At 42.7% G+C, this 27,165-nt stretch overlaps 1 protein-coding gene across 1 annotated transcript in view; it reads left to right on the top strand.

Moving 5' to 3' along the window:
* MYO5A (myosin VA) overlaps positions 1 to 27,165 on the top strand; it is a 77,399-nt gene that overhangs the window by 36,098 nt on the left and 14,136 nt on the right. Inside the window, exons 17-31 of the mRNA XM_058156470.1 lie at positions 3,229 to 3,315; positions 3,407 to 3,515; positions 5,988 to 6,199; positions 8,074 to 8,230; positions 9,147 to 9,293; positions 10,472 to 10,564; positions 10,944 to 11,057; positions 11,827 to 11,970; positions 13,164 to 13,217; positions 14,298 to 14,525; positions 16,545 to 16,645; positions 18,599 to 18,679; positions 22,531 to 22,729; positions 24,107 to 24,200; positions 26,587 to 26,733. Coding sequence (XP_058012453.1) covers positions 3,229 to 3,315; positions 3,407 to 3,515; positions 5,988 to 6,199; positions 8,074 to 8,230; positions 9,147 to 9,293; positions 10,472 to 10,564; positions 10,944 to 11,057; positions 11,827 to 11,970; positions 13,164 to 13,217; positions 14,298 to 14,525; positions 16,545 to 16,645; positions 18,599 to 18,679; positions 22,531 to 22,729; positions 24,107 to 24,200; positions 26,587 to 26,733 — 1,967 coding nt within the window. The remainder of the gene's footprint in view (positions 1 to 3,228; positions 3,316 to 3,406; positions 3,516 to 5,987; positions 6,200 to 8,073; positions 8,231 to 9,146; positions 9,294 to 10,471; positions 10,565 to 10,943; positions 11,058 to 11,826; positions 11,971 to 13,163; positions 13,218 to 14,297; positions 14,526 to 16,544; positions 16,646 to 18,598; positions 18,680 to 22,530; positions 22,730 to 24,106; positions 24,201 to 26,586; positions 26,734 to 27,165) is intronic.

The raw sequence follows: 27,165 nt of genomic DNA, 5'->3' as shown, positions 1-27,165 counted from the left end.
CTCATCCCATAAAATATCCCCAAGACCACCCTCAGCCGTCTCACCCGCGTCACTGCAATCTTGATCTAGACCCTCCCGAAGCTGAACGATTTTATCGTATAGATAACCGTTAAACTCCTCAGCACGTCCCTGCAACGGGTCATCCCGCTCCCCCTGATGTAAAAGGGAGCGAGTCACCCGAAACAGGGCGGCTGGGCGGTTATCTGCCGATGCAATGAGGGAGGAGGCGTAGCTACGCCTCGCTTCCCTCATTGCCACTAGGTAAGCCCTAGTATAGGACTTCACTAGTGTCCGATCAGCCTCCGAACGGCTAGACCTCCAGGAACTCTCTAGGCGTCTTCTCCGGCGCTTCATCCCCCTCAACTCCTCGGAGAACCAAGGAGCCGGTTGGGACCTGCGCCGGGTCAGAGGCCGCAAAGGCACGACACGGTCTAAGGCCCCCGCCGCGGCCCGTTCCCAGGCCGCAACAAGTTCCTCAGCCGAGCCGTGAGCCAGACCGTCAGGAAATGGCCCAAGCTCCGTCCGGAACCCCTCCGGGTCCATCAGGCGCCTGGGACGGAACCAACGTATCGGCTCCGTCTCCCTGCGGTGGTGAATGGCGGTCAGAAAGTCCAGGCGAAGAAGAGAGTGATCTGACCATGACAAAGGTTCAATGACTATTTCCTTTAAGTCCAGATCTCTCAACCACTGACCAGAGACAAAAACCAAGTCCAGAGTGCCACCCCCGATGTGAGTAGGGCCATCCACTACTTGGGTCAGGTCCAAGGCCGTCATGGAGGCCATGAACTCCCGAGCTGCCGTTGATGACGAGCCGGAAGATGGCAAGTTAAAATCCCCCATGACTAAAAGTCTGGGGGTCTCAACTGCCACTCCAGCCAGCACCTCCAAGAGCTCGGGCAGGGCAGCTGACACGCAGCAAGGAGCCAGGTACGTGATCAGCAAACCCATCTGACACCTATGGCCCCATCTCACAAGGAGGGATTCACACCCGGCAATCTGAGGTACAGTGGTCTCCCTCGGCTCTAGACTCTCTCTAATCACAACCGCCACCCCCCCACCCCTACCCTGAGCCCTCGGCTGATGGAATGCACGGAAGCCCGGCGGGCACATCTCGACAAGGCACTCCCCTTCCGTGCCCAGCCAGGTTTCCGCGCCTATAAGGTCCGCAGCGCCCCTGAATAAGATCGTAGATTAGGGGCCTTATTGACTACGGACCGTGCGTTGCATAACATCAGCCGAGGCCCAGGCTCTGAGGGTCTTGACCATCCGGGAACAGGAAAAGGGCGAGGATCGGGCGCGATCGCCTGCAAACATCGGCCGCGCCCCCTAGGACGATATGATCCCCCTTCCGCCATATCTGCCCCTCCCACTTACCGTGCAAATCAGACCACCCTCACCAACAGGAACGTAATCTCCCCCCCTAACCTCCGAACCCGTTAAAAAACCGTCACGAGCACGCGCAGGAACTGGCTCCCCACCCGACGGGCTACCCCCGACGCCCGCCCTAACCCTCCCTCCCCTTAAAACCCTATCTAAAAACCCCCAAAGGCTCTTTTTTTTCGCATGCCACCTCTGTGGGTCCCAAGACCCGTCATTGAGGCCGGCCCTTGATAGTCGGCGGGCCATTCCTGCGGCGGGGCACCTGCAGGCGCAAGAGTTCAAGTGCTGAATATCGCATAAATAAAGTGCATAAATAGAGGATAGAGGCCGGCGAGGCGATGCTGTCCGGAGTGGTCAAATGTCATGCCAAAATCAAATGGACACCCATTGACTAATGATGATCAAATGGTGGCTGGCTTAAAGATGACGAAGGCTGGAACATAGGCAGAGCAAAGTCCATGATGACAAAGGTACTACTGCTCTGCCCAGAGCTCAGTCCTAAAGTCCATGACCTGGGGGAGGTGGTATTACTCTCCCTAACAGCGGTGTCCACAGATGTTTCCAATTAGATGTTTCCAAGTAAACACGTCCAGAAAGTTACGTCCAGAAATAAGAATAAAAATAGAACTCCCTGTAGATCACAGATCGGTCTCCAGTCTTCTTCCACGGCCATAATGTACCGGCCATAAAATGCATAAATGCATAAAGTGCAGATGACAATGCAGATTACAGATGGTAAGGTGTTGAGGATGGTAAAACACCAATTGTAATCCCAAGAAGAGTGGGCCTAATAGGCCAGGAAACCTCAACGCCCCCCCCACTCCTATCCTACCAGGATAGTCCAGGCCTCTCAGGCCGGCCACTCCCTCCTCAAGGTCCAGGTCCAATCCAAGGTCTGCCCCCTCCACCGGGCAGGCCTGTCCGAGGAACCTGACCAAACACCACCAGAGGGCCGGCACGATGTAAACTGCCGCTGATGTTAACCGCGGCAAAGAGCAGGACAAACAACCTGGGAGGCAGTCTCGGGCAGGGGCCACAGGGGGCCCTTCACAGCCCTTCACCTCCATGCCACTCCCCCACGTCAACCCACAGGAAAAAACCTCGAAGGAGACCTGGGGAGGGCCTGGAGAGAGCCGGAGAAAGCCGGGAAGCCGGAGGGCCAAAATACAGGAGCCGCTGGATGATCCGGAATGAAGAAGGGAGAAGCCGCGGCCTCCGCCGCAAAAGACGAGCCGCGGCCTCACCTCCGCCGCAAATTTTTTCTTAATTATTTTTGTCTCCTGGCAGCTCTGTGCATGCGCACACTGGGAACAGGCTCACAGTGTTCTGCCTCGCTGATGTCAGGCTCCGGAGGCAGCAAAGAATTACCAGATGGTCTTGGCCCCTTCTCTGCTTCCAACTCAGAGCCACCGTCTGAGCCTTCCCCAGACTCCAGGACTGACCCACGTTCCTCCCCAACCTCCTCACTGTCCAAATCTGCTGCCAGTTCGGCTGGCCACACACTCTGAAGGCAGCTGATAACTGGCATCCGGCCCTGGCCCACTCTCTGCCTTCGACACAGAGCTCTCATCAGAGCCTCCAGGACTGGCCCATGTTCCTCCCCAACTTCCTCACTGTCCGAATCTGCTGCCAGCTCTGCTGGCTGCTGGTAGGCTACAACATTGTATTAGAGAAGAAAAAAAACCCAAATATTTGCTCAACAAATCAAATCAACAAATTTTGGAAGTCAACTTATTTGCGAATTTTTGCTGTTCTTTGGGCAACTCATCCTTTCCCTCACAATAAAAACTTATGTTCTATGATCACACTTGTGTCATGAATTACTCTGTGCTGTGTGTTCGTATGTAGGTTTGATGAAAAGCGGACTGTACAACAGCTGAGAGCTTGTGGTGTGCTGGAGACAATCCGAATCAGTGCAGCTGGTTTCCCTTCAAGGTGAGCACATCACGCATGAGACATGGGGATACAGTTTGCATTTTGAAGGTCTTTTCTGACTGGCTAATGCCACCTTGCCTCTTGAAACCAGGTGGACCTATCAAGAATTCTTCAGCCGCTATCGTGTCCTGATGAAGCAGAAAGATGTCCTCAGTGACAGGAAACAGACATGCAAGAATGTCTTGGAAAAGCTGATTCTGGTAAAGGATTTATGGTGCTTCAATGCCTGTAAAGTTAGCCCATGCTGGGTGGATCCTTGTCATTTGAAGGATGAGCAGTAAAGTGGTCTCCAGTCTCCTCTACCAATGTGCCTCTTGTCTGTCTGTCTGTCTGTCTCACTGTCTTTCTGTCTGTCTGTCTATCTATCTATCTATCTATCTATCTATCTATCTATCTATCTATCTATCTATCATCTGTCCATCCATCCATCCACTCACTCTTCCATCCCATCCCATCCCATCTATCCATCCGTCATTCTACCTACCTACCTACCTATCTATCTATCTATCTATCTATCTATCTATCTATCTATCATCTGTCCATCTGAACATCCATCCATCCATCCACTCACTCACTCTCCCATCCATCCATCCATCCATCCATCCATCCATCTATCTATCTATCATCTGTCTGTCCATCCATCCATCCACTCACTCTCCCATCCCATCCCATCCCATCCCATCTATCCATCCGTCATTCTATCTATCTATCTATCTATCTATCTATCTATCTATCTATCTATCATCTGTCTGTCCATCCATCCATCCACTCACTCTCCCATCCCATCCCATCCCATCCCATCCCATCCCATCCCATCCCATCCCATCCCATCTATCCATCCGTCATTCTATCTATCTATCTATCTATCTATCTATCTATCTATCTATCTATCTATCTATCTATCTATCTATCATCTGTCCGTCTGAACATCCATCCATCCATCCATCCATCCACTCACTCACTCTCCCATCCCATCCCATCCATCCATCCATCCATCCATCCATCCATCCATCCATCCATCCATCTATCTATCTATCTATCTATCTATCTATCTATCTATCTATCTATCTATCTATCCAATCTAGCTACCTAGCTAACTATCTAGGTATCACATTTCGGAGCTGCCCATCTCCCTCACAGAGGTACTGTGGGTGGTGTACAAGTAAAATACTAAAAGCAGAAAAACTGTATAAAATGTAAAAGAGGCAAGCTATGTTAAAAATTAATTAAAGGCTCAGGGACAGAACATTTAGGGCACTAGCCATCCCCATAGCTGCGTGCTCCCTTGTGCGCCATAAGCAAGGCCTCAGAGCCATGTTTTCATGCCTTTCCAGAAGGCCAGGAGAGTGGGGGCCCGCCTCATCTTTGGGGTGGATATTTACAATTGTAAGTTGTAGTCTGTTTTTTTAGATTTGACGCTGTTGTTTCCCCCCCCCCCCCCCGTTCCCAACGGATGGCCCTCCCCCTTTTGCTTGCTGATTCATTTAGATTATATTCGTATTTCTGGACCATTGGCATCTTAATCTCATGCATTCAAGGATTGGCATGATTTATTTTCCACACTCTTAATCTTTTCTGCTTTCAAATGGATTCTGTCTATGATATTTAGGTAGGGTTTGGGTTTAAATGTTTTAATTATTACTTAGTAGCTCCTTGAAGAGGTAATTTAGCACAGAGGGGGAGTGGGTACTTATTTTTAAAATTGTTTCTTCACTTTCAGCATGTAGATACCATTTTTCACGGAGAAGATCTATCTATATGCTTGCTAAGAATTGATACTGACTTGATGGCCCATAATCAATATAGCATTTTAGTTCATTACGATGCCTCTTAAGAAGAAGAATAGCACAGGAAGTGGAGGACTTTTTATCAGGAAAATAGCATCGTATGAAGACTTCTTCATCATCTTGATGCAAATGAGTCATCACACACATACCCCCAAACTACTTTCAGTTCCTGGGGAAAATATTAGAACTGCAAATTAGAAAAATCCAATGTGTCACGTGCAATCTGACCTTTGCCCGGAGTGTAGAAATCAAAGTACAATCCGAGACTAACAAAGCAACCATATATATATGTTTATGCAGAAATAGTTCCCTCCACATGCTGAATTCAGTGGAGCTTGTCTCAGGTAAGCACTTATATAAGATTAAAAATCCATTCATCCCATGGCAGCTAAATGGGATGAAAAGTCCTTTAGATGTCCCATAGAGAAGACGAATTAATTTAGATTCCTAATTAAATCTTCCTTTTAAACTTTTGACACTTTGGTATATTGATATATGTTTAACCCTCCTGCTTTTTAGGAAACGCCGCACGTGCTTAGAATGAATTCCCTAACATAGAGTGAACAACAACCCCCCTAAATTTTCTTAACAATCTGAAATCATCATGATGTGTTAGAAATAGAACATTACGATCCAGATATTTTGATCCTTAAAAAAATTATTTTTTAATATACTCTGCTGCTTCTGCATAATATCACCTTCATAATATGCACCAAGACAAATTCCTTGTGTGTCCAATCACACTTCGCCAATAAAAAATTCTATTCTATTTTATATCGTAAGATATTTTTTAATTCTTCTATTATTGAATCCACTCTGTCTTTTTATTTATATTGCAAAGTGGGTCAAGTTCCGATATGATTAAACTTTTCCTTCTGAAAATAGGACAAGGATAAGTACCAGTTTGGGAAGACAAAAATATTTTTCCGGGCTGGTCAAGTAGCTTATTTGGAAAAAATAAGGGCTGATAAACTGAGAGCAGCTTGCATCCGTATCCAAAAGACTATCAGAGGGTGGTTGATGCGAAAGAAGTACCTGCGCATGAGGAAGGCAGCCATCACCATTCAGAAATACGTCCGTGGATACCAGGCACGATGGTAAGCTGATCTTCCTTAGGATGGTGTGATATAAATAGTTTTGATAGAAGAGAATATATGTAGCTCAGGGTTGAACTGTGGGGTCCTTGGTGCTCTCTGAGCTTGCTTGTTTTCTTGTAGACGTTTCATTACCCAACTAGGTAACATCATCAGTGTTAGAAGGGAATGGGGCAGAGAGGAGGAGGAGGGGAGGAGGAGGAGGAGGACTGTGGGATCCTTGGTACTCTCTGACCTTGGTTGTTTTCTTGTAGACGTTTCATTACCCAACTAGGTAACATCGTCAGTGCTAGAAGGGAGTGGGGTTTGCTGTCTTTTCATATATTAGTGGCTTGTCCTGTCAGTATCGTGGGAATGATCTTGATGGTTCCTTGATTAAGTTGTTGTTTATTGTTAACTTGTTTGTGTCAGTTGGTAGTTCCTTGATTGGGGTATTGTTTATTTCTTGATTATTGTTTTAGTGTAAATAATTCCTTGGTATCTGCTCAGTTTCCCTGAAAATAAGATTATTATAGGCTACATATTGAAAGGTAGACCTGTGCATTTGGATATTCATAAGACACATGCGTTCTGTTTTGCTGCCTGCTTGGAAAGCAAGAAGTTGTAAAATGCCCAGTGGAGCATAATATAGGGTAGATGAACTACTTTTAGTTTGAGTAGGGGCATGAAAATTAGTTACAGGCTTGGTGTAAACCGAAAAACACGTCACGAAAACTGTACGTTAATAGCTCCTGGTCGTATGTATTGTCTTATGTTCAAGGGCTGCTAAGATTAAATCCTATCTATGGGACACAAAGACATTTCTTGAACGCCTTTGAAGTGTTTGGTTCGCCGCTCTGACTGATGCCCAATTAGATGAGCCGTTGGCCTTCTCTAGTCGAACTGTCATCAGGATGCAATTCTCTACTGCATCGTTGGCATTGCCAAAAATAATGTGTGATTAGCCAGATTTTATCTAATATAATTTCCTGAGGCTTTATACAAAATAAACTCGGAGAGAGTAGCATAGAACGATAGATCCTTATCTTTCTTCTATTGCCAGTCCTCCTACGTAAACTAGACAGGAAGCACAATTAGATGAGCTAATTCTTTATTGTAGGCTACATTAAGAGAAGCCTGCAAGTCGGAACACACAAACTTCCCATCACCATTTTAAACCATCTATCATGTTTTTCAGAGTATCAGATGCTCACAACCATAATTCAAACCCCCCCCGCATCCCCCCCCCCGCACATGCACGTGCAACCCCCTGTGCATGTGTGCATGACTCCCCCACGCCCCATTTTGGGCCTAGCAGGCCTACCTGAAGCCTCCAGAGGCCTCCCAAAGTCTCTGCACAAGCCTTGTAGTTACCTGGCATCCAAAATAGGCCGTGTGGAGACTCCTGAGAGGGGAGGGGCGGCATGGGCAGGGCCAGCCGAAAATCAGCCGGCTGGCACATGCATGCGTGTTGGAGCTGAGCTAGGGCAATGGCTCGCGTGCCCGCAGATATGGCTCCGCATGCCACAGGTTCGCCATCACAGTTATACGGTCTCCTGCTTGAAAGACCTCCAAGGACTCTTCCAACTCTGTTATTCTGATACTCTGGAGTTGTTGTCAGTGTCAGGTGGTTCAAAGTTAGCCACAACCAACATGGGTGCTTCCAGAACCCTTGCAACTTTACATAGACAATAACATTTCTCACTTTGGAACCACTAAACTCACTGGATCGTCTCGCTGGCTCAGTTCAACCTCCTTCATGGAGTTGCTGGGATACATTTGAAAGAGAAACTACGATGAATAATCTCTTGACTCCTATGCAGGGAGATATTTATTCCAATACAATAGATTAATTTCCATTTATTTTTTTTTGCCTTCTCCCCCATTTTCTTGCTCAGCCTTGCAATGTTCTTACGAAGAACCAAAGCTGCCATCATCATCCAGAAATTCCAGCGCATGGTTGCTGCCCGCAAACGGTATCAGCACATCCGAGCAGCTACCATTACTCTCCAGTCGCACTTGCGAGGCTACATTGCCAGGAAGAAGTATCACAAGGTAAGGACAAGATCTTGGCTGCGATTTTGAATCCTCTCCAAAAGTTATGACCCCCACAATACTTTCTTCCAGGATGCGGTAGAATGCATACATTCTTTAATGTTATTTCTGTGGGTCTGTTTCTCAAGATTGAGAATAGGGCCCTTGCAGACCCACAGAGGAGAAGATTAGTAGTGCAAAACTTTGCAAATTATGTACCCCATAATACATAATGTGCAAATCATGTAACCTATAATAGATATTCTCTCTAATCCTTTCCCAATTTGTTCAGTATCCTTTGGGGTTAGCTGTTGACAAAAACATAGCTATACTCCTGACATACCAACTTCTAGATTTTTATATTTAGTGGGTTTCAACACGTTCTTATTCCTCCTTATTTAAACCAACTCCCCTGTTTTGTAGTTGACTCTTATTCTGTAGGAGAAATTTCACCCTGTTCTGTTAGATTGTAAAAGCCTTTAAAAACTTCAGCTTCCGAATCTTTGTGGCTTTGCAAGAATTTCAAAGGTTGTGTTGACGGATCATGTCTTCTGACACATCCATGGTGTTCCGGTAATTAAAGATGATTTCGTTCTGCATTAGCGTGTTCTTTGCCTGTGGAAGTTTTTGCAACAGCTGTCTTGTGATTATAAAAACTGGTATGGAAAATAATTACGGGGCCTGTAAGAAGTGTTGAATCACCTGCTCACCTGTTCGGAGGAGATTTCTAAATGAGAAATTACAGGTAAGCTCAGCTCAGGAATTTACGGACTGGGTTTTTTTAAAAAAACAAAAACAAATTAGTTTCTGTGTTTAAGTAGGCCTGTGGATCTGAATATGGGAATGCTGGAAAATAGGGAAGGAATCCCTATTTCTCCCTTGCAGAGAGAAAGCAGTGGGTGAAGTCTTGCTTTGGTTTTTCTTTTTGTTTGCAGAGGTCATGGAGAAAAAGCATCTCGAGGAGACAAAACAACTGGACCTAGACCTGAACAATGAAAGGCAGAGGTATCAGAATCTGCTCCAAGAATTCAGCCGGTTGGAAGAGCGATACGATGACCTCAAGGATGAGATGAAGCTGATGGAGGTGAGTGGACCAGGTGCCAAATTCAGTATTTGGGAACAGATGCTTTCCAATAGCTCCTGAGAAATGGGAATGTGCATAATTACCCTGAGGTAAGATGGACAGCCTATACATTTCTCTCTCTCTCCTCCACATCCATCTCTATCCATCCATCTATCTATCAATCATCTCATCTGTTCTGGAGATCATTTTTAATATCTAGAAATGTTTCATGTATTAACTGCGTGAGTCAGATTTTTAAACCGTGATTTAAAAACATCTTAATATTACAAAGAGACAAGAACTTAGTGTGTTTGTAATTTGTATTGGAGTCTTAACTGTCAACCTGTTGTTGTTGTTTTTCTTTCCATAAAATAAGATGGAAAGCCATAGACAACCAAACGTTGATTGTCGACCTGAAATTGTGTACTAGGTTTCATTTTAAAAAGTTTTAGGACCGACACTTTTTAAATTAGCTTTGTTTATCAGACTGACCTTTTGAATTTTTTTAATTTCTACAATAGCAATTTGAAAAAAATTGAACATCCATCCATCCATCTATCTATCATCTATCTATCTATCATCTATCTATCTATCAATCATCTCATCTGTTCTGGAGATCATTTTTTAATATCTAGAAATGTTTCATGTATTAACTGCGTGAGTCAGATTTTTAAACCGTGATTTAAAAACATCTTAATATTACAAAGAGACAAGAACTTAGTGTGTTTGTAATTTGTATTGGAGTCTTAACTGTCAACCTGTTGTTGTTGTTTTTCTTTCCACAAAAATAAGACGGAAAGCCATAGACAACCAAACGTTGATTGTCGACCTGAAATTGTGTACTAGGTTTCATTTTTAAAAAAGTTTTAGGACCGACACTTTTTAAATTAGCTTTGTTTATCAGACTGACCTTTTGAATTTTTTTTTTAATTTCTACAATAGCAATTTGAAAAAAAAATTGAACATCCATATGCAGCTCTTTTAAACAAGTAAAATGTATACATTCCCCACCCCGTCTCTTCATTTATGCTTGCTAACTTTTCCACACAGTTTGCACCTTGACGTGCTCATTTAAAGCCAACTTGGGATTTGTTCCTTATGGAGATTTTCAGCTGCTGCTCCATCTGCCTTTATTCATCAAAGACTCTTGGTTTTTCCTCTATAAGTTTTCTAAATTCTCTCCCTTCAAGAGATGAAACAATGAAAGGCAGAGGTATCAGAATCTGCTCCAAGAATTCAGCCGGTTGGAAGAGCGATACGATGACCTCAAGGATGAGATGAAGCTGATGGAGGTGAGTGGACCAGGTGCCAAATTCAGTATTTGGGAACAGATGCTTTCCAATAGCTCCTGAGAAATGGGAATGTGCATAATTACCCTGAGGTAAGATGGACAGCCTATACATTTCTCTCTCTCTCTCTCTCTCTCTATATATATTTATATATATACATATATATTCAATTAAATTGTGAACGTAGTGAATAAAGAGGGCATCCCGAATCTTCTTCCTTCTTGCTGCTTCTCCATCTGCCTTTATTCATCAAAGACTCTTGGTTTTTCCTCTATAAGTTTTCTAAATTCTCTCCCCTTCAAGAGATGAAACAATGAAAGTGCAGGAAACTTTTAGCCCATAGAAGCACCAAAGTTAATGCTGGCGCTCATTCCCTTCCCAGACTATTTCCAAACCGGGGCACAAGAGAACGGACTCCACCCATAGCAGCAATGAATCGGAATATACTTACAACTCTGAGATCGCCGAGGCTGAAGAGTTTCCAATGGGAACAGAGGTAGAGTTGGAAAACGTTTGTGATTTGTTTGCGAGTTTCCTTGGCTCAGGATGCAGATTTTCTCATCATCTCATCCGTTCTGGAGATCATTCTTGAATATCCAGAAATGTTCCATGTATTAACTGCGTGAGTCAGATTTTTAAACTGTGATTTAAAAACATCTCAATATTACAGAGACAAGAACTTAGTGTGTTTGTAATTTGTATTGGAGTCTTAACTGTCAACCTGTTGTTGTTGTTTTTCTTTCCATAAAAATAAGATGGAAAGCCATAGACAACCAAACGTTGATTGTCGACCTGAAATTGTGTACTAGGTTTCATTTTTAAAAAAGTTTTAGGACCGACACTTTTTAAATTAGCTTTGTTTATCAGACTGACCTTTTGAATTTTTTTTTTAATTTCTACAATAGCAATTTGAAAAAAAAATTGAACATCCATATGCAGCTCTTTTAAACAAGTAAAATGTATACATTCCCCACCCCGTCTCTTCATTTATGCTTGCTAACTTTTCCACACAGTTTGCACCTTGACGTGCTCATTTAAAGCCAACTTGGGATTTGTTCCTTATGGAGATTTTCAGCTGCTGCTCCGATGTTGCTGCCACAGTTGGTCCTCTAGACTGTGGTGGGCCCTATTTTCCTGAAAGCCCTTATTTCCATATGCTTTCATCTTTTTCCTCATGGTAACAAACATTGTGTAGATCTGCCCCTCCTTCCAGTAGCTGGGAAACTTTCTGATCTCCACCCTTCCCCATTTGCCCTGTAAACCAGGAACCGAGTGAGAAAAAGGCACCTTTGGACATGTCTCTCTTCCTCAAACTACAAAAACGAGTGAAGGAGCTGGAGATGGAAAAGCAGTCCCTGCAGGATGAGCTAGAGAAGAAGGAGGACCAAGTTCTGCGGGCCAAGGCCAAGGTAAGCTGGAAAAGATCACGCCTCTTCTAGTCCAGGTGATGGTGATGGTTGGGATCCCATGCCAGCAATGATATTCCATTCAGCGGGTGGAAGGTAGGTCCATGATTCTCTCCAGGGGAAAATTCCGAAATAAAAGAGAATATTTTTTTTATTTTTTTTTGCATTTATATCCCGCCCTTCTCCGAAGATTCAGGGCGGCTTACACTATGTTAAGCAATAGTCTTCATCCTATTTGTATATTTATATACAAAGTCAACTTTATTGCCCCCAACAATCTGGGTCCTCATTTTACCTACCTTATAAAGGATGGAAGGCTGAGTCAACCTTGGGCCTGGTGGGACTTGAACCTGCAGTAATTGCAGGCAGCTGTGTTAATAACAGACTGCATTTGAAGCTCAAGGTTGAAACAAAGGGTCCTTTATGCACTCTGAGCTTGATTGCTTTCTTGCAGACGTTTCATAACCCAACTAGGTAACATCATCAGTGCTAGAAGGGCTAACATAAACCCCACTCCATTCTAGCACTGATGATGTTATCTAGCTGGGTAATGAAATGTTTGCAGGAAAACAACCAAGCGCAGAGAACACCGAAGAGTCCTCAAAATTCCGAAAGTAACTAAGGAACACACAAAACACAATTAGTGCTTTCTTGCAGTTGTCCACTCCTTAATTTTTGTTGGTTTGATCCATTGATATTAGAAGCAGGGCAGAATATTATTATTTTTTCTTATGGTGTTTTGTCTCGTGACCTTACAGGCTTTAAAAGATGTTTTAATCTAGTTTTTACCTGTTTTCTTAATGTTGTTGATACAGTCAGCAGAGCTACCAATGTTTTTAGTAACTGTAATCTTTTGAAAACCACTCACCTTTCTCTCTTGGCTTGACTGTAGAATTCAGTCCATTCTTAAAACCTTTAAACATTAAATAAACATTACTAATTATAACTAACAGAGTTAAATGGGACCTGGGAGGTCATCTAGTCCAACCCCTGCTCATGTAGGAAACCTATACTAGGGATTTGAACCACTGAACTGCCGAACTTTCTGATCGACAAGCTCAGTGTCTTAGCTGTTGAGCCACCTAGCTAGGCATCTAAAAATGAAGACACTGAAATACCCATTTCTTCTTGGTAGTGTCTGAAATGTTCTGTTTCTAAAAGTGCAATATTTTTGTTTCTGCTTTGAATTTTTCCAGGAGGAAGAAAGGCCTCAGATGAGAGGAGCAGAGCTGGAATACGAATCGCTTAAGGTTGTGAAAAGTATTGTATTTTGGAATCCCTGAATCCTATGCATTACCCCCCCAAAATAGGCTAAATTAGGGGGGGGGGACTTAAATGATATTTACTGAACTTTTTTTTTTATGTCCCAATGCTTTCATGTACTTACTATAGTACAAGCATATATGGAAGTTGGAAGCCAGTAGCGATTTGGTTATTTTAATTACTAGCCTAAGGCACATTCACAAAAATACATGGAATTTGTGATCCATCAGTGGATCTGGAAGTACCAACATTTCTAGACTACTTTTCCACTCTAGGCATGTTTTTCAAATTTGGCAACTTTAAGATTCAACTCTGAGAATCCTGGCTGGCTGGAGAATTCTGGGAATTGAAGTCCACACAGCTGAAGTTGGCAAGTTTGAAAAACCCTGGTCTAAGTGTTTCCACTCGGAATATTTTAACTGGTTGCCATTCCTTTAGTGGAGGAAAAACAGACAATACAAACACAAAGTCAGGTCTCTTCTGACCTCATCAGTCCACCAATTCATAGAGTTCTTTAATGGAAAGCACAGGAGTTTCACCTGAATTAAAGTAGACCTTTGTTAGTGAAACATATAAAGGTCAGGCAGGGGTGGCATTCAGCCGGTTCAGACCGGTTCGGGTGAACCGGATGTTAATTTTAATCTGGTTGGCCGAACCGGTAGTTGCAAAGACTGGCTGATCCCACCTACCACGGGAGTCTCCACGCAGCCCGTTTTGGATGCCAGGTAAGTGTAGGGCCTGCGCGGAGACTCTGGGAGGATGAAAAACGGGCCTGTTTCTGGCCTCCGGAGGGCCTCCAGAGCCTGGGGGATGCCATTTTTGCCTTCCCAGAGGCAAAAATGGCGAAAACGCTTCCCGACCATGGTGCAGGAAGCCAACTAGGCCACACCCCCATGGCCACGCCCACTCCACAACTGGGCAGAGAACTGGTTGCTAAAATTTTTCAATCCCACCCCTGAGGTCGAGAGATCTTTTGTCAAACCCATCAGTAACTAAAATTGGCTACTTTACCTTGATCTTGAGTTGGTGAATGTTTTTATTGCTTCCTCCCATCTTATACCCTGCAGCGTCAAGAGCTTGAGTCAGAGAATAAGAAACTAAAGAACGAATTGAACGAGTTGAGGAAGGCCCTGGTGGAAAAGAGGGGTCCAGATGTCACGATGCCTGGTGCCCCAGCATACAGAGTCCTTTTGGACCAGATGACCTCTGTCAGTGAAGAGTTGGAGGTCCGCAAGGAGGAAGTTCTCATCCTGAGGTCTCAGCTGATGAGTCAGAAGGAGGCCGTGCCATTCAAGGTGAATATAGAAACAAAACTGGTTGCATCATCCACGTTCATGTTAGGTAGTACGATGGCAGGTTACATTGCTTCTCTTCTCCCCAAGTACAATCCAGAACCAAGCCAAATACTAGCATGGATGTTCTTCTGTCGCTCATTAGCGGCGCAGGCTACGTGTGTAATCTCTTGCACTGCAGAAAGCTATTCCTTCTCACCATTGAGTAGGGTGGAGTAACCATTGGTCTTCCATCAACTTTTGTATTAATTTATGGCATGTCGGAAGGGAGTGGGGGCAGCATGCTCAGTTCCTTACCATTTGGTTGCCACAGTCATCTGGAATGGCCTTTCTGAAGCTTTGGAGCAAGGATGTCCAACCTCGGTAACTTTAAAATCTGTGGAGTTCAACTCCTAGAATTCCCCAGCCGGTCATGCTGGCCCGGGGAATTCTGGGAGTTGAAGTCCACAGGCCTTAAAGTTGCCAAGACCCCCGTTTTAAAGTTTAGCAAGTTCCAACAAGAAGCAGTTTTCCTTGAAACGTGTTAGGATAGCTAACAGACCAATTGCTGATGCAGTTGCATTTATTCATCAATCAGCTTTAATTAACGAGCATGTTATGTTTGATAACTAGCCTGTCTCTTTATTTTCCTGCTTGCACACGGATGACCAGGATGATAAGGTAACGTTGCTGCAGGTAATTTTATTTTTAATGCTGGAACCCTTGTAACCTGCCATGTGTCCATATTAATGCATTCAAGCAAGCCGCGGAATTGAGCCCATAAAAGTAACAAGGGATGTTTTGATCTGCGGTACATTCTAGTTGTAGTATTATTATTATTATTATTATTTTACTTTGGCAGTAGCTTTCGTAAAATAAGAATGTCCAAAAGAAAAAGAAGGTGCTGTTATGGCCCTTTAGCTAAACAAGAAAGATCAGGTCCACACCCAAAGGTTCAATTCAACTGATGTATTGCTCAAAGCCTATGCGCAGGAATCTTCCCAACTAATGGTCAGTACCTCCTAAGAGTTAAGTAAGGGTCAGCAGGACTCGAGGGGGAGGGGTTGAACTTAGTTCTCCATAGTGTGGCGATGGGAGGCGCCATTTGGGTTATTCCAGTCTCTAGCTCTATGGTCTCCGAGTTGAAAAAAAAAAACTTCTGAGGATCCGCCTCCCTGGTGACGTTCCCCAGCATTTTTCAACTCAGCCTCAGCTATGGTCGCTTAATTTTTAGCTCCAGAGCTTTAGAGCTGAACGATATTATTCCCTGGATATCCTTTTCTTATTTTGGATTTTGGTTCTCTTTCCTTTCCTTTCAGGTAAAAGTTGTTTCTTTTATCTTGATTTTTCTTGGATCGATGATTGTTGCTTGCAGCTAGGGAGGGCTCTCCGTTGATACGGATTGGAGCTGGGGAGTCGCCCTTTCTGACGCCTTTCCAAACTTGGCAACTTTAAGACTTGTAGACTTCAACTCCCAGCAAAGCTGGCTGAGGAATTCTGGGAGTTGAAGTTCACAAGTCTTAAAAGTTGCCAAGTTTGGACACCCCTGACATAGGCATTCTAGGCTGATTCCGCCTTTTCGCTCCACCCCCAGTTCTGCCATTTCTTCTCCTACATCAAGAAACTATTATTATTATTATTATTATTATTATTATTATTATTATTATTATTATTATTATTATTATTATTATTATTATTATTATTATTATTATTATTATTATTATTATTATTATTGTGTTGCTGTATCTGTCACAGCTTTGAAACAGCCCTGGGATATGTAATTGAGACAGAGTGCATGGCTAGGCCAAAGATCAGCTCGGGAAGTTCATGACTCAATTAAGATTTGGACTCAAGCCACCTCTTGGTGTTGGTCCAACCCATCAAGAGCAAATTGCTTTTTTGGAAGAGCAGCGTAGACAAGTCTATGTTAATGATAACTAAATAATGATTGCATCCCAGTTTTATTTGCTGCCGAGACAAGCCTGCACTTACAGCATGTACTATTGAATCGTTCTCATTTGTTCTTCCATCGATTATACCCAGAATACCATGACAGACTCTACAATTCTTCTGGAAGACGTTCAGAAGTTGAAGGACAAAGGAGAGATCGCTCAAGCTTATATTGGACTGAAGGAGACAAACAGGTACATGACTAAAAATCTTGAACTGTTGTCTCCCAACATGAATCATTATCTCTATTTTTCTCTCTCTCTCGGGTTTTTCTGTCTCCCCGCCTCTTCTTCCTCGTCCTCTCCACTCCTATGGGATGTACAGAACATTTCAATTGTTGAACTGCTTTGAAATTGAAAAGCCCCTTCTTGCATTTAAAACAGCGTATTTGGAAGTGCTTGTAACTTCAGATATAATAGCCTGAGCCCTAAACCACTTCCAAAATGATCATAACAGCCCAGCTTGAATATGGGGTAGTCGATTCAAGCTCCAGACAGGGTATTTTGAATTCAAAACCTTTTACACATCTCCAGCATTTTCACTCCATAAATCTTGATTATTATTTTTTAAACATACACATTTTGGATCCTACAGTATGAATCTCTCTAAAGGGCAAGATGGTTTTAGTGCCTTCAACTTTCATAGGAAAATAAACCTTAAATAAGCTTGAATTTGATATGTGAAAGGCCTTTTGTGGTTTTGATACAATGTTCTGAAATTTGCTAAACCCTCGTATGAAAATACAGCTCAATTCTATGCCTTGGTTTTCATCTCTCAGCATTGCTTTTATAAAAAGTGGGGGGAATCCTTTTTAAAATACAAAATTGGTCCAGGGATGGAAGGAAGCTGGTAGATAATGTAGGACATTGGCATTGACTCCCTCTTGCCAACTTATGGTTGCAGGACCAGACCTGCCCTTAGGCAGAACAGCAGTGAAAATACTTTCTGATTGGCATCATTGCCCAGAAATATTACATTGGCCTCCTGTCACAGTAAATAAATAAATCTGAGAAGATTCTTCCCTTCCTCAGTTATTTGTGCTGTGTAAAATCCTTATCTGGATATAATGAGAATGTGGCTTATTTGTTTGGGTTTAATGAATCTGGAATAAAGCAACCTTATCTGAACACATCTTATCTGGATTGCCCCCAGGTTATCTTTTACAACAGCATTACTTCTATAGTAATAGAAGCAATATACAGTAGTGGCCAAAATTGTGGAAACCTTTTGGGAAAAGTGTATTTTCTAAAACCAGCTCATAACAACCCTTTTTTTTTGAGTAAGTACCATACAATTATATAACGATGGAAAGATAACTTAATCAAGAATGTAATGCAATAATTTTTATGAAAGATTTGCTGTTAGTATAGCAGTTACAGTATAAAGAAGAAAAGTAAAACATGTAGAAAAATCAAGATATGCAAAAATTATCACCATGGAAAAAAGGAACCATACAAGAATTATCCCACCATGTCAGTTAATACTTAGTTGGGTAACCTTTCGCATGAATTACGACCTTATGATGTCTTCTCATGGAGTAAACCAAGTCTTTGAGTTCTGCAGCTGTTATCATGTGAAACCAAGATTGAAGGATGGCTTCTATTAACTGGATTTTATTGCTGGGTCACTTTTGACTAACTAGTTTCTTTAGTTGGCTCCCTAGATTTTCAATTGGGTGAAGGTCTGGGCTATTCTCAGGCCATTCCAGCAGTGGAATATGATTATCTTGAAATTCTAAAAAAAAAAGTGGTGCTCTTAGCCATCAAACCTCAAAAACACACTTTCCCCAGAAGGTTTCCACAATTTTGGCCACTACTGTATAGTTCTATATTCACATTAGAGCAAGTCCCAGTGAAATCAGCAGATTTAGATAGGATTAGAGAAATACAATTTAGGATGGTTGCCTCCTTGTTTAAATTTATTAGGCTCTTGGGATTTGATTCTCAATAAATTTTTACAAGATCGGTTGAGTTAAAACTGCTTGGAATTATATTTACTGAGACCAAAAAAAGATACTTCTTTTTGTCCCCTAATTACATTCTTCAACTTGCATTGTCCTTTTATACTTAGCATGTCCCATCATTTCCATCACGTGTCCCTTTTTTTTTTGTTTCTGCATTTAAAAAAAAACACATTTTGCTTGGAAGATCATCTCCTCAAGACTGTCATTTGCTGAACGAGGATGGCGAACTGTGGCTGGTATATGAAGGGCTAAAACAAGCCAACAGGTTACAAGATTTCTCAGGATGGGGATGGTGGTGTTTTAATTCGCATTCTTTCTTGCCTTCTTGTGTCACTAACATGCTGTGGAGCTGCTTTTGGCAATTACATTTGATCCAAATGTGTTTGTTAAAGGAAAAGAAAGAAGAGAGTGCATTTATTTATGGGTTAACAAGATTTATACACTGCCTGGATCAATATGGCTTTGGGCATCTAAGCCTCATATTAGAAAGAAGTCTAGTATTAGGATAGGCATCTCCTGGCATGTATACAAATTTAAAAAGTAGACAGAATTCATTTACAAGTTAGAAACTTCATCAGGAAAGGACAAGTGAGGATATGATGGAAAGAAGTTCATCACAGCCAGTAAATGCAAAATTTGTCCATGCTTTCTGCTAGGTGGGAAGAAAAGGATCGATTTTGTTGTTCTGGAATTACCATATTTTTTGGAGTAATAAGACGCATTTTTTCCCCTCCTAAAAGAGGCTGAACATTTGGGTGCATCTTATACACCCAGAGTATACAAAAAAGTGTAGCTTTTTGGAAGCTTTTTTTCAGCCCTAAGGAGGTGCTAGATCTACCTCCAACTCTCATCTGTGCTTTAGAAGCTTTTTTTCAGTGAAGCAATCTTCCGTACTTTGCCTGCTCCCTCCGACTCTCAGCTCTGAAGTTTTTTTCAGCTCTAACAAGATGCTAGGAGTGAAGCGATCTCCGTGGTTTGCCTGCTTTTCTGATTGCTTCTCTCTCCAAAGATCAGCTGTGCTTTAGAAGCTGTTTTTTATCCTCAAGCAGGGGATTAAAAACCAGCAAACTAACGTGCTGAAGCTGACCAGACTAAGGACACTAACCAGATGAATACCTGGTAGGCAGATTTTTTTTCCCTATTTTCCTCCCCAAAAACTAAGCTGCGTCTTATACTCCAGTGCATCTTATACTCCGAAAAATACGGTAACACATTCTTCTCCTGTGGAATTTTGTTTCTTTATTTGGAAAGAATTTTTTTTTTAGCTTGTTCCACTGACTTCACTGCCTGGACAATCTCCATCAAAATATTTAATAGAGAATGGAGACAGAGGAACTATGGTACCTGCTACTACAATTTATGGGTATTAAGTGGGCCTATTTCTCAGAGAGTCCCTAAAATCTTGGTATCAAGTTTTTATAGAAATCTAAAATCTTTTACACAAGATTTTAGAAAAGGTGGCAAATCAAACTTTAATTATTGATTCCCCAAAAATAATGCAGAGTCCAAAAACAGAAAGATAAAGTTCAAAATGCATAGTCCTAAGATTTAGCAGGATGAAACATACAAATAAACCTATTATTTGCCTGTCACTTTAAGTCATTCCAAATAGCTATTCTGAAGACCATTTCCAAAAAAATCAGCACCCTGTTCTATAAATATAGCCGCTGAATGCATCTACTTACTGGAGAATGGGGAAGTCAGTTTTTAAAGACATGTCTATCTTCTCTAAAATGTTACTGTTTTGGGCTATTTTTGTAGTCGAGTGATAATGAAAGTTTTTATTTTTAGCTCAGTCAAACAACACTCAAAATGCTCCTTTGGCCAAGGATGCCAACTTAACCAATCTCTTTCCTTTTCTTGTACCGCTGACAAAACATGTACATTTAACTGCATCTTTTTGTAAGTTTGCAAGAAGCTAACTTGGGGGGGGGTCTACACTGCAGGGAAAACAGGGGAGAGGTGGCTCTGCAGCTTCTTGTTTCTTGTCCCCGTGCTCTAGAATTGCTAGAAGGGTTCTAGAGCAAAAGGCAAAGAAACGAAAGGTAAATTATCCACGTTTACCTTCACGTGCTTAGTCGATGTAGCTCTCAGCTGATCTGCTTAGACATATTTAAACCCTGAAAGACTGTGTCTGGTTATAGATAGCCTAGTTGAGATATGCACCTGTTTGTAGGAAATGCAATGCTAGCGTTGGTAGTGATTGTTTATTTATTCTTTGTCTGTATTTATTTATTCTTTTCCTCCCACAATTGAAATAAGGTGAATCAATCAGTGGTTCACCCGCCCAAGGTTGTGCACCGAATCAGTAGCACAGGGTTGTTGTTTTTCCTTATTAGTTTCTCTGCGGGTCTTTGGATCTGCTATAATACCCCTTTTAAAACCAAAGCTCTGAAATTTTTTCAAAGCCTGTGATCCTTACGGATCATTTGTGCTTTAGTTAGGATACTGCCGTTTCACTCCAAGCAGAATAATCCCAAAGAATAGGGACTGCTTAACGGTAATAAATTTCATTGCCCCTTTTGCTTGTAGGAAACCAGTTATGTCGGCTGGCGGCCCCCAGGGGAAGATCTTTCTCTGTGGGGGCTCCCACCCTCTGGAACGAACTTCCCCCGGGTTTACGCCAAATACCTGACCTTCGGACCTTCCGCCGCGAATTGAAAACACATCTATTTATTCGCGCGGGCTGGCCTAAATTTTATTGGTTTTAAATTTATAACTAATTTTAATGGGGTTTTTAGTTTTATATATTTTTAATGTTTGCAGGCCACTTTTATAATAAGTTTTTTAATTTGTATTTTAAATTGTATATTTTTGTATTGTTTTGTTTTATCTTGGCTATACACCACCCTGAGTCCTTCGGGAGAAGGGCGGTATAAAAATTGAATAAATAATAATAAAAAAATAAAATAAAAAAAAGTTATAGGGCCCTTAAGGGCTAGGGTTACTTAAAGGGTTTAGGGACCAGCTTTAGTCTAAGATGTTAGGTGTCTGAGACAGAAAATCGAAATACTTTCTAGGTCTGGGATGATAAAAAAATGTAGCAATAACCGAAATATATTTAATTTTAATAATCTTCCGTATAGCTGGTATATGCAATCCTGTTAACTAATGGTTACAAATTGTGGATTTTCTGCCCTCCCAATAGTGTCCCACAGATTTTCTCCCTCCCTCCTGTCCTCTTTGCAGTAGATATGGCTGTAAAAGTAGCATTTACAGCAGCCTTAAGCTAGGTGTGGAGTTCAATACCTGGAATTGCTAGGAGGAGAATTCTAGAAGCTGGAAATCTATGCGACCTTAAAATTGCTGAGCTTGAGAAGCAGCTCTCCGGAAGGATCTACCTGCTTAATAGTTTTGTATCTCAGCTATCTTTGAAAGAAAACCCGAACGCCCAAACAGGCTCAGGCAGGATCAGCCATAATTCTACTGCAGGGGGGAAAAGTCACTCAAGCCAAAGTGCTTTTTTCAAAAGGCAACTGGACTTCCTTTTTTTCCCTTGAAGACATTTCACTTCTCAAAGAAGTTTCTTGGAAGACGTTCGGTGAAACGTCTTCGAGGAAAATTGAAGTCCAGTGGTCTTTTTTTTTTTTTAAAGCACCTTTGGGACAACCATGACCTGGATGACTCAGAATCTCCATAGTCAAATCAAGCCTCTGGTGGCTCAGACTGCTAAGACAGTCTGTTATTAACAGCAGCTGCTTGCAATTATTGCAGGTTCAAGTCCCACCAGGCCCAAGGTTGACTCAGCCTTCCATCCTTTATAAGGCAGGTAAAATGAGGACCCAGATTGTTGGGGGCAATAAGTTGACTTTGTATATAATATGCAAATGGATGAAGACTATTGCTTGGCATAGTGTAAGCCGCCCTGAGTCTTCGGAGAAGGGCAGGATATAAATGCAAATAAATTTAAAAAAAGCAAAGTTTCAGCCTCAAGACACTCAAAAGGGTTTAAAGAACGTTCTTCTGGTTTTCTTTCTCTCCCTGATCAAATCGGTTGCTTACTCCTATCAGCAGCAATTGAAACGCCCAAGTTCAACTAGTCTTTCAACTGGTGCTTTTTCTGCTTCTTCCTGACCTTCCCTTCTCTCTTGGCCTTCCTCAATTGGCTTCTTGCAGGCTGCTGGAAACTCAGCTGCAGGCTCAGAAGCGAAGCCATGAGAATGATCTGGAGGCCCTCCGTGGAGAGATCCAGAGTCTGAAGGAAGAGAATAACCGCCAACAGCAGTTGCTGGCCCAGAACCTCCAGCTGCCCCCAGAAGCCCGGATCGAAGCCAGTCTGCAGCATGAAATCACCCGTCTGACCAATGAAAACCTGGTAAGGACTTTTCATAAAACTCGGTAGTCCGAAAAACCCAGCTGTACTTCCAAGGTTTCAGGGAAGAGGACAAAGAAAGGAGATTCGTTGAGGCCTTGAAGACATAGCCATGACTTCCCAAGCTGAATCTTCAGGCCTCCTTGCTTCCAGACATCCGAAGCAGGCAAAAATTATATTATTTTTTTAATTATTATTTTGAAGGATTGTGTTGGGTCTTCCGAGGTTCTTTTGTGATTTGGAAGTTCCAAAGCAGGGATGTCAAACTCACAGCATCACAGCGGTATCACGTGACATATCAGGACTTTTTCCCCCTTCGCTAAACCGGGTGTGGGCGTGGCCAGCACGTGATCAGTGGTGGGATTCAGCTGGTTCTGTCCGGTTCGGGCGAACCGGTAGTGGCGACTGCGGGAGGCTCCGCCCACCCACCTAGAAATAATGCGCGAGCAAAGAGCATGCACGGAAGGCCATGCACGTGTGCAGAGGAGGTGCGTGCGAGTGAAGTGAACACATGCGCACGCACGCACTCACATTTGCTAACTGATAGGGAAGGTAAGTGAATCCCACCTCTGTGCGTGAATCATTCGGCCTTTGGGCCGGGAGTTTGACAGCCCTGTTCTAAAGCCTTATTGTTTTTTTAAAAAGCCGCAAATTACGTGTGTTTTCTCTTAGTTGCAATATGTACACGAATCCCAACAAAGCATCTGCAGCTCACAAATTTTCATGCTATACCTTGGAGGGAACCTTGGAATAGTTTCCCCCAAGCTATGACCCTTCAGAAGTCTTGGGAGGCTGCAGCATGCAGAATTGCCAGGAAGCACAGCTGGTTGTTGGGAGAATCAAGTGAGATGCGAGAAAATGGCCATAAGAGAGCATCCTTTTTAAATTCTCTCTTACGGGTCTGCTTTTTCCACTGCACTTTCCAGTGGAACATCACTAACCTTATGATTTAAAAAAAATACGGAAAGGACCAGATTATTTTTGTCTCGGCAAATATATCCAGAATAGGAGCAGCCCTGAAGTCTGCCAAATGTTCCTGAAGGTTTCATGATAACTACCAGGTGCTCCCATTTCCTTAGCCCTGTGGGAAAGAAACCGGCAGAAACCAGAATACTGGATCTGTTGCATCTCTTGAACGAGGTCACATAAATCCTCTTGTCATGCTGCATGCATTTCAGTCTCTCTCTTAGAAAGCAAGATTTTTTATATAACATCTAGGCCACGCGCAGGCTTGCCAATGTTAGCCAGATGGTGGCATTGCCTTCCAGCTGTCCTGAGTTTTCTCTTACGACACTTAACAGCACCGGTTTCTGTTTTGTCTGTTGCTTTTCTGGTCCTTTTTAGCCTCTCACCCATTTTGTCCTCGTTTTTGTTGGGTAGGATTTGTTGGAACAGATGGAGAAACAGGACAAGACGGTTCGGAAACTGAAAAAGCAGCTGAAAGTTTTCGCCAAAAAAATTGATGAGCTTGAAGGTATAGTATTTGCCTGCAGTCAAAATGGTTTCTGCTTCTAAATATAAATGCCGTATTTTTCCGAGACATACCATATTTTTCAGAGTATAAGACACATTTCCCCCCCCTAAAAGAGGGTGAAAATTTGGGTGCATCTTATACATCGAATGTAGCCAAAAATGCGAGGCATGGCGGAGGTGATGGTGTATGGCAATCCTTGCAGCCTGGAACAGCTGATTGGGGGTATTCCGGGAGGCTGATCTACCCGCCAATCAGCTGCATGTGCTGAATCAGGCTGCAATAATGTGCTGAAGCTGACCTGGTTGTTCGCTATTCGCTGCCAGGACTGTCAGAGTTTGCAGCAGCAAGCAAAACACAAGCAGAGGAGAGGAGTTTCAGCTTCAGTTTTAGTTTCAGAGTTCAGCACAGCATGCAGCTTTAGAACAATCGACCTAAGCCACGCCCAGGCTCCTTGCTGTCTCCTCCCTTGTTCACACAGCAAATACTGTTTCAGTTTCCAAACAGTCTCACACACTGACAGGGCACTAGGCAGATGAATACCCATGGATGCTGGTAGGCAGAGGCAATTTTTTCCCCCCCGTATTTTCCTCCCCCAAAACTAAGGTGCATCTTATACTCCGGAGTGTCTTATACTCTGAAAAATATGGTACTTTTCTATCTGTCTGAGGCAAGGATTTCTGAAGATGCTCACAAAAAATACAGTGGTATTCTGCAATAATAATTAAGATTGGGTACATTAAAAGAACTGCATAGGTTGTCCTAGGAGCTGTGCACAAACTGATTAAGAGAGGATAAACATTCAGCATATTTTTTCATATATATATAATTTTTTTTGCTAAAAGCAATTGTTGCTTGATCAGCACTCCCGTTCTCTTGAATTTCATTTATTAAAGGTTACAAAAGGAATGTACGGAGTTTTCGATCCTTCCCTTGTAGCAGCTCCATAAGATAGAATTTCCGAAAAAAGAGAATATTTGTAGCTCAGGGTTAAGCTGTGGGATCCTTGTTGCTCTCCGATCTTGGTTGTTTTCTTGCAGATGTTTCATTACCCAACTAGGTAACATCATCAGTGCTAGAAGGGAGTGGGGAGCAAACCATCTCACGGCGAGATGGGCAGCAAACGAAACTTGCTAAATAAAAAATAAATAAAACTAAATCTAATAAATACCGGCACAAGAGAAACTAATTCATCTTCGTAGAAGGCCAGATGCTGCGTTTTGCATTGTTAAGGCAATCTCATTAAACTGTTCCCAAGTTTAATACTCTTGGTTTGCTTCATAACCCAGTTTGCATTCTTCACCTGAATTGTATTTCGCCTTTCGTAAGGCATTTTCCCAACCACACGCCTGAGGGGCGAAAAGCGCTCTCTTAAAAGATAACATTAAAGGAGTGGCCGAGATCAAGTCATTGCCTTCCCTTTGCCATGCTAAATATAGCCTGCTGTGTTGGCTGTGCGAGTGTGTTTCAGCTCCTGAGTTCCTGAATTCAACAAGGTATGCGGGCAGCCCAGGAAAATATCAGAGCTATGTAGAAACTCTGGATTCTAGACGCTTTCTGTTACTGATCTGTTGCCGGTTAACCTTAGCGGTTTTTCCAGTTGCTGTGTGTTATATTTATTGTCCTAGACTGACGCAAAGCCAGGTTAAGTTTCTGGCTGATCAGCATTCCAGAGCATATTTCTGATTTTAACTCGCCTGGTGAGGGCATTCCTTTAACACTTTTTTATTTTTTTTCCAAAAATGATTGTTTCCAATATTTCCTTAAGAGGGTTTTATAGATCCATAGCCAAGCCTGCCTTCCTTCCTTCCTTCTTTCCTTCCTTCCTTCCTTCCTTCCTTCCTTCCTTCCTTCCTTCCTTCCTTCTCTCCTTCCTTCCTTTCTTCCTTCCCTCCCTCCCACCCTCCCTCCTTCCTTCCTTCCTTCCTTCCTTCCTTCCTCCCTCCCACCCTCCCTCCTTCCTTCCTTCCTTCCTTCCTTCCTTCCTTCCTTCCTTCCTCCTCCTTCCTCCTCCCTCCTCCCTCCCTCCCTCCCTCCCTCCCTCCCTCCCTTCCTTCCTTCCTTCCTTCCTTCCTTCCCAGAGATATCCCACCTTGGCCACTTCAAGACCTGCGGACTTCAGCTCTCAGAATTCCCCAGAATTTCTGACTAGGGAATTCTGGGAGTTGAAGTCACTGGTCTTAAAAAGTTGCCAAAGTTGGACACACCTGTTGCAGAGCTTTATGGCTGGTTCAGAAACAACATGTACTTTCTCAGCAACAAGCAAACCTCCTAATGGATTGTTCATTAACTTTCAGGAAGAAAACTCCACAGTTCAGTCAGTGCCATCTTTCTGGATCAAATCGAGCTTTTGTTCACGTCCTGTTCCCTCTTCTTTTCCTTGTTTTAGTGGGCCAGATGGAGAATATTTCACCTGGGCAAATCATTGATGAGCCCATACATCCTGTGAATATTCCAAGGAAAGAAAAAGACTTCCAAGGAATGTTAGAATACAAGAAAGAGGATGAACCCAAACTCGTTAAGAATCTTATTTTAGGTGAGAGGCCTCTCTGCTCATAAAATGCGCTGTGTGGTGGTTTTGCAAACATAAGTCGTTTTTTTCCACTATGTACAATGTTAAATTGTTAGTCTAGTGCACAGCAGGTTCCCTTCTTTCCTTCAGTAGCTTTAAACTCTTCTGTTCTATAATAAGCCCAGATAATTTTTTAAAAAATCGGTGACTGTACAATGGAAAACACACTTGGAATAGAATCAATAGCATCCATTTAAAAAGAACAGAGAAGTATTATTACTTGAAAATATTTTTTTAAAAAAAGTATGTTGCCTTTGAGTCAGTCTTGATTCCTTGAGACTGCTTGGACAGGTTCTTGGCAGCTTTTTCAGAAGTGGGTTGAATAAAAAAAAAAAAAAAAGAAGTGGGTTGCCATTGCTTCCCTCCTAGGGCCAAGAGGCACTGGCCGTATGCCGC

The sequence above is a fragment of the Ahaetulla prasina genome, chromosome 13, assembly GCF_028640845.1.
Source record: "Ahaetulla prasina isolate Xishuangbanna chromosome 13, ASM2864084v1, whole genome shotgun sequence".
NCBI lineage: Eukaryota > Metazoa > Chordata > Lepidosauria > Squamata > Colubridae > Ahaetulla > Ahaetulla prasina.
Note: the sequence above shows the minus strand (reverse complement) of the source record. Positions and strands in the feature narration are given on the sequence as shown.